The sequence below is a fragment of the Oryzias melastigma genome, linkage group LG24 (genome assembly GCF_002922805.2).
Source record: "Oryzias melastigma strain HK-1 linkage group LG24, ASM292280v2, whole genome shotgun sequence".
NCBI classification, from domain to species: Eukaryota; Metazoa; Chordata; class Actinopteri; order Beloniformes; family Adrianichthyidae; genus Oryzias; species Oryzias melastigma.
In genome coordinates this window covers 14,201,601-14,209,169 of record NC_050535.1, presented here as the reverse complement: position 1 = coordinate 14,209,169, position 7,569 = coordinate 14,201,601, and the positions used below count along the sequence as shown (strand labels likewise).

The 7,569-nt window shown below is 37.5% G+C and overlaps 1 protein-coding gene across 1 annotated transcript in view; it reads left to right on the top strand.

The window, feature by feature from the left end:
• Positions 1–7,569, top strand: part of eci1 (enoyl-CoA delta isomerase 1) — a 10,899-nt gene continuing 3,330 nt past the window's right edge. The window contains exons 1-3 of the mRNA XM_024291824.2: positions 1–159; positions 3,983–4,108; positions 6,486–6,613. Coding sequence (XP_024147592.1) covers positions 117–159; positions 3,983–4,108; positions 6,486–6,613 — 297 coding nt within the window. The 5' untranslated portion in view covers positions 1–116. The remainder of the gene's footprint in view (positions 160–3,982; positions 4,109–6,485; positions 6,614–7,569) is intronic.

Below are 7,569 nucleotides of genomic sequence, written 5' to 3'. Positions count from 1 at the left end.
GGGGGCAGTGGTGCGACACAGTGTGAGGTGAAGCGCCTGGAGCTGGGACAGAGGAAGAAGAGCTGCACCCCCAAACAAGGAGGACGAAGCGCCGCAGCTCCTTCTCCACAGTCCCAATGTCTCTCGGAGCGGCTCTGCGCGTGACCCGCGGCCTTTCAGGTAGGACGGACCCCGCGTGCGCCGCGGCCTCGCGCTCCTCCGCTCCAGGGAACCTGAGGAGCGAGCGGGACGAAAGTAGAGCAAAGGTTACGGTCACGTAGACCCCCTGTTGGGTGACATGAGCGCGCGCGCACATTCTGCTAATTACCTCTCATTGATCATTTGGGGGCGTGGTCAATCAATTAATTATTGACGCGCCTTTAATGAGCTTTAACGTGAAGACAGCAGAGAGTTATTGATCCCGGTTTCTGCTTTTATAACCTTTATTCTACCAGGAAATCCCATCAAGATTACATCTCTGTTGATTACAACACATCTTTCAAGTGGAAACGAACCAGTTAATTCGGTTAAAATAATTTCAAAATAAAACCAGCGTTATGGAGCAGAATGTAAACAGTTTATGAAATAATACTTAAAATGAATCAGATGTCTTTAAAGTTCTAAAATTATATTTAAAGATTATTTAATATATTAAATAGTCTGTCTATAGACAAAATAAATAAATATGAAAGGTACCTGTTCTTTTATGTTAAAATCAGAAGTTTTATGATCTCAGCCGCTTAAAACATATAGAACATTAGAGTTTTAAAAAATAATCCTAATCTATTTTATTTAGAAAACGTGTATAAACTAAATCTACATTTGTATTTTATCATTGTTTCTATTTACATTTTAAAGTTTAAAGTTTTTCATAACCAAACAAACTATTTTGATGTCAAATTTTCTTTTTTGATAGATTTAATCTGACAGACGAGTTCATGTTTAGCCTAATTGATCAATTCAATTCAATTTTATGCATATAGCAAAAAATCACAAAGGAAATTTGGACTCAAGTAATCTAAATAAACACCTGATCAGAATAACAATGTAAACATGTCATTCAGAATACTCTGACCCGGTCACATGACGTCTCACAAAACAGCGGTTCTGCATAGTTTCTACTGATTAAATTTTATGTCAATGGTTTAGAACAGCAAAGCTGACAGCTGAATGCTTCTTAAAGCAATTTTACCTAAATAATGAAATGTATTCTAACCAATTGTAACCTAAACTTGTACAAGATTTATTCTCTAAATGTCCTACCCGGTTGTATTTTTCCCTCTTAGATCAAATGTCAGTATTCCTCCTGCAGAATGCTCCACAGCTGATTCCCCAAAATCCTCTGGATGATATTAAACCAGTCGTGGATTATTTCTCTCTACAACCTGGTCATAGTTAGACGAAGGTTACAGGAACTTCATTGAAAGCTGCTGGTTTGATCATGAAGGTCATTCAGATTTTCCTCTTCTAATTTATGCTAATGCTAACGCTAGCTTTCCACGACGGGGATAAGACGTAGATCTGCAGAAGATCTTTACTGTTGTGTTTTCACAAAATCACTAAAATCAGAGCTAAAGTCAGACAATTTCAGCGTGTTTGACAACAAAGAAAAACTAATAACTGTTTTCTGACGTAGCTCCTCTTTGCTTTTGCTCATAACCGTGCCTGATCCTGCAGGATCATAAAAGTAAACAAGGATCAAAATCATTTGTAATCGTAAAAAAATATTCCTATTACAGGGTTTTTCCTGGCTTAAAATAAGGTGGTGGTGGTGGTGATTTATCGCAGCCTCAGACTCGTGTACCTTAACTTTTACCCCCCGAGCTAATGTATTACTAATTGAAGATTTTAGCAGGTGTATTTACATAAATAAAGGAAAAATTAGTATTGTTTAATTTCAAGTTTATTTCTTTATTTTCTTCAAAGTGCTTCTTCATAAATAACACCTAATGGAAATGAACAAATCCATTTACTGAACATGGGATTGTAAAACAAACATCTACTCATTACTACTCAGATACTCATTTTTATTCACTGATATTTCATCTTAGAAAACCTTCTCAGACACTCTTGGTTGTCAAAAACCTCTTGGTTACGACAATAGCAACTTTACAACAGACATCCATCTTAATGTGACAACACTCCACCTGTCAGGTTTTTCCTCTTACTTTTTTGAAAGAAAAAAAATTGTTTATTTTTACCTGTAAAACTAATACATTTGAGTATCTTGGCTCAAGTTGGAACAAAGATTTACCTATTTACGTAAAGCAACATGTACACTGTTATAGGAGAAACAATACTCACTAGGGGGGTCACAGATCACTAAACTCACGATTCGGATCATGTCAGTTTTAGGGTCATGATTCAGATCAGTAAAGGAAAACAAAACGGGAAAAAACAAGAAGATAAAAGCCTAAGATTACTTCTTTGAGAAGCTTTAAAACATGTTTGAGAAAACATATGTAACATACTTCAAAGCAAAATATACAGTCACATCCTTAAACTTTGAACATAAAAAAAATATAAAAAGATAGTTTCTGATTACATTTACACGTCTGGAGTCCAAATCTACAAAAACTGAGAGAAAAGAATGATGAATAATTTCCCCTTGCCCCCTACCCCAATATCCAAATTAAATATTAAATAAAAAAGTTAAAATTAAACTTTCCCTGAGATTAACCCTAGAACACTTTCGCTATAAAAAATTAAACCATCACTTTCGCCGGGTAATTTTTACCGAATGATAAAAAAATACCCAATAAAAAGTATTTCTCTTAAAAATTAGATCAAGATGATAAATTAGAGTAGTTTCCTTTTAATTCAAACTGTTTTATTCAACAAAGTGGGGGAAAAAAACATTGGAAGATCTTAAGAACATGCATGAAAATGACTGAAAAAAGTAGGAATTTGAGAAGAAAGAGGACTTTTTCTGCTCATGGAGGAATAAACACGAGCAAGCAGGAGCAGAAGGCGCTCATGGGGGTCTGAATTATCCATGAGGAATGTTTGATACGTGCGTGGAGATGTCTTATTTCTACGTGGAGTTTTGACTAACAAATAATGCGTTAATTTGGACACAGCGCCACTCACCCTCCGTGGTGGATGTGTGTAACTGCAGTTACAAATGACTGAAAGGTCCCGAACACTTGATCACGCGTTTGATTAAACGGCAGGAGCTGCTGGTGCTTGTAAATTCTCTATGCAGGAAAAACCCTGTATTAAAATCATTCCTATTTTTACAATTGCACCGTAAAATACCCTGAAAAACAACAAATGCCTCCAACTACATCCAGCTTTGGGATGCACTTAAAAGACGCGCTGCCAGCATGAATTTCCATCCATTTTTTTTGCTCAATCACACTTAAAACACATATGAATAACATCAAGCAAAGCAGAACACGTTAGAATAATATCTGCTCAACTGAAAGGTTGATATTTTCAGTAGAAGCTCAAATATTGAAGATTATTCAAATTTGTCTTTAGATTTATGAACGATCTAAGACAGGAAATGAAAATACAGTTCAGCAGGACATTCAGAAAATAAATATTGTACATTTTTCTGTTGAAATTGGTAAGAGTACCCTTTAATTATTAATGTAAAATTGAGTTAAACAGCGTTCATCTGTCCGCTTGGCTGTTCTAAACCTGTAAACTGGAAGTCACTATTCATATTTTCGGCCCTGTCGCCATTTTGTCTGACGTCACCATGAAAAGGGATTGTTTGAATCAACATCTGACTGAGATAGGCGAGTCATGCCAATGGTTGATGTGATTGTGGTCCTTGTAAGGAGTGATTTGTGACTGTGCTGGATGTGTGCTCCAGAGGAGGCTTTGGAGCGCGAACAGAACCGACCCCGGAGCTCCGTGTCTGCGATCCGGGAGGATGCTGTGCTGCTTTTCAACGTGGAAATGCCACTCTTCTAAAAACGAGATCTGCTGAGTCATGGTTCCTGTCAGCTCTGCAGAGGCGCCGACTCACTGCCGTGTTTCTGCTTCCATTCAGGTCTTCTCCCCCGGCTGCCCCCCCGCTGGGGTCATGGCCGAGCGTGCACGCCTCCTCTCCTCTTGGCTCAGCAGAGGAGCAACTCCACCTCTACGAAGATCAAGGTGGAGTTCGACCCGAGCTCAGGTGAAGACTTCCTGCTGTCAGGCCTCAAAAGGAAAACAATGAAACTCCTTTTTATTCTGGATATCTTTCATGATGACAAATATAGTTAAAATACAACCAAAAAAACAACATAGGAGGAGGAGGAGGAGGGACAATCTGCAGCCAAAGGAGGTGAAGGTCATCCTGAACTCTGGGTTTAGTGGATTTATAAACCTGCGAATCTGCCTCTAAAACGAGGCCTGGACTTAGAGGCTTATATCAATTAAAATTATCGTGTTAATCACGATTCAGTTATCACAAACATTTTAATGCGTTATTTTTTTATTATTGTGTTAATCTCATTGCAGTTAATCTCAAGTGTTCTGCACACCTGCAGGAGCTTTTTATCCAGCTCATACAATGGTCATTTAAAACAAATATGAATATTAAATAAATCATTAGAACTTCAGTCCTGTCATGTCTTTAAGTTTAGACTAGAGCTGTCAGGCGATTAAATTTTTTAATCGCAATTAATCGCATTTTGTCCAGAGTTAACTCGCGATTAATCGCATATTAATATGTGACCTTTTTTTAGGAAAAAAATGTGTGCTTCGTGGAATTTAGCAGTTCTACATTAATTATGAAAACAAGAATGACAAAATTAATAGTTTTCATCAGAAATACTTTATTTTGTAACATTGTATTGAGATAAACTTTCTTAACAATAAAAGGCTGTAACATAAAATGCCTAACAAAAGCCCAAGTGCAAGTGAAGGGCATTTTAAATTCAAAACTTCAATCAACGTTCAGTAAAATAAAATAAAAAACATCAAAAATAACATTTCCATAACACTTTCATGTTCATTTTTTGTCAGGACCAAATCTTTTCCTCCTCTGCTGAACTACAGTAATAAATGAAATAGAGATTTATCATTTCCAATAAACTTTTGTTTTTTAAAACATTAAAGACTGAGAAAAGCGGGATACACTGTGGATAGTTTGACAGTCTGTTACTGCCGCCGCGTTCTCTGGCTGCAGCTCGATGCAGCGACGTGTCCAGTAGAGCTCACGATGAATATGCCGGCAGACAGACCGCTATGCTGGGGCTGGATCACGCTTAAACCTCCAGAACATTTAAAACGTCCCCCGGTGCGCTTGCTGTTCAGAACGTCGGGGGTCCGCAGCTCTCGGGACGCGGCGCCGGACGCGAGCCGATACCACCAGACGTGGTACTGGACGCGAACTGGAGCCGGGTTAGGGTGCAGGAGCTCTCCAGGTCCTAGCGCCGGCCGGTTTTAGCTCGCAGCACGGTGGTTGGAGACCCGCCTGTGATCAAGTGAGAGCAGCCGGTGAGAGGACGATGAGGTACGCCTGCGCGCGCGGTATGGAAAGGAACGCATGAGAAAATCCCATTGACTGTAAAAATAATGGACTTATCGAGCTATGAGGTCCCCCCATTATTTACAGTCTATGGAAAATCCGCGATTAATGCGTCAAAAAAATTGTCGGCGTCAAGCGCACGTCAGATTAATGCGTTTTTAACGCGACAAATCTGACAGCCCTAGTTTAGACCTTTTTTTTTCTTTTTTTACAGAAGCAGACTGTTTAATATATGTTACGTTGTCATGGTAACATCTTTTTAAGAAAGGGGATTGTCATGAGGAGTTAAAAATAATCATGATTTTAGAGGGAAAGTTCACCTCTTAGAGCTTGTTTTGGTCAAGATGATGAAGCCAAAGTTTATTTAAAAAAAAACATTAAAGTCTAAACACTTCCTTCTTAGATTCTTTTCCTTATTTCTTCTCTGCTTCATCCCAGTCTTTAAAATGATCAAATTCACCCAAATGGGTTAAAGGAAGCTATAAAATCCCTTTTCTATTTTACTTTTCTACTGTCTTGCTGTTGGAATATACACATTATATATATATATGTTGTGATATTTTTTCATTTTTTATTTGGGTTTTTTTTATTATTTGTTGAAGATTGAAAAAAAAATAACCCGTTGGTGGTGTCAAAGAAAAGGTTGAAGTGGTTTATAATGCAAAAACCATCATAAAGCTATAACTTTTTTATTTTATTTTCGTCTTTCACTGCGCCGCAATGTCACAAACCTAAATAAAATACCTCATAATGAGGCTCTTAACAGCAATTAATGGGTTAAAAATCATTGCGATTAAAATCAATTGATTAAAATAATTAATTACAAGTCACAATTAATTAATCACATGGCAGCACCATTTATATCCACCTAAGGCCACAGAGCAGAAGCATCTGAATATGTGGATGTGGGTTTAACAGCAAAACCTTCACTTTCTGTTCTGACCTAAGAACACGCTGACGTCCTCGTGCAGCCTAGAGAAGTGTCTGAATACCTTCACATCCACTGAGATGTCTTTGATCCGGCTGCTTGTGTCTGCAGGCGTAGCGGTGATGCGCTTGCAGAGTCCTCCGGTCAACAGTCTCAGCCTGGACTTCCTCACAGAGTTCTGCATCAGCCTGGAGAAGCTGGAGATGGATAAGAGCTGCCGAGGCCTCATCATCACCTCCGTACGTGGCCTTTAGCGCTGCACAAAAACCAGAAACAGGAATGCAGCATGAGGAGAAACAGTCAAATGTTCTCAAAACATGCCCATATCATCATTCCCTCGCCACCGTGCCTGCCATTCGTTAAGCTGCTTTGATGGTGTCACCAGGGTTGCACATTCTAACTAGTGTGATAGAAGAGTCTGTGTTTTAATGAATCTTTGACATGGAGCAGGTACTGCTGTTAGCCCCTCCCACATTCCCAGGCCTCAGCGTTCATAAAATAAGAACCACAAACACCTTTAACAAACCCACTCTCCTCTATACAATGGAGTGTTAGGGCAACCATAAGAGAAATAAAGTTGTTAATCATCTTGATAATAAAGTTGTACAATTTAAAAACAATATTCTACAATTTATGAGAATAAGTTGGTCAATTAATGATTCAAACATCATAACTTTACAAAGAAAAAGTCTGTCTTTTTACTCAAACTAAATGTTACATTTACCTTCTCAAATTTTGAACAGACATTTGAACATGACGGTTTCATTTCTGTTCCAGACAGTAATCAGGACATCACGACGCTCAAGAATCTCCTGAAATCCGCTTCACTTTTTAAGAAATGCACAACTTTTTCTTTCATAAAATCACAACTTAATTATTGTTTTTTTAAAAAAGGACTTTATCCTTGTAAAATTAAGTTTTAAATGATAAATTTACAATTTTATTCTCAGAAAATGTTAATAATTGTACATATTTATTCCCATAAAGTTTTGACTTTTTTCTTGCAACTTCATAATTTTATTCTGGTTAAATTTTAACTTTTTTCTGATAATTATTTTAGTAAAAATGTGACTTTATTCTCATAGCATTTTATTTTTTCTAATAATGTTACAACTTTATTCTCATAAAATATAAGGTTTTTCACAAAATGTTGCAACTTTGTTCTCGTAAAATAATGACTTTATTCTCCTAATTT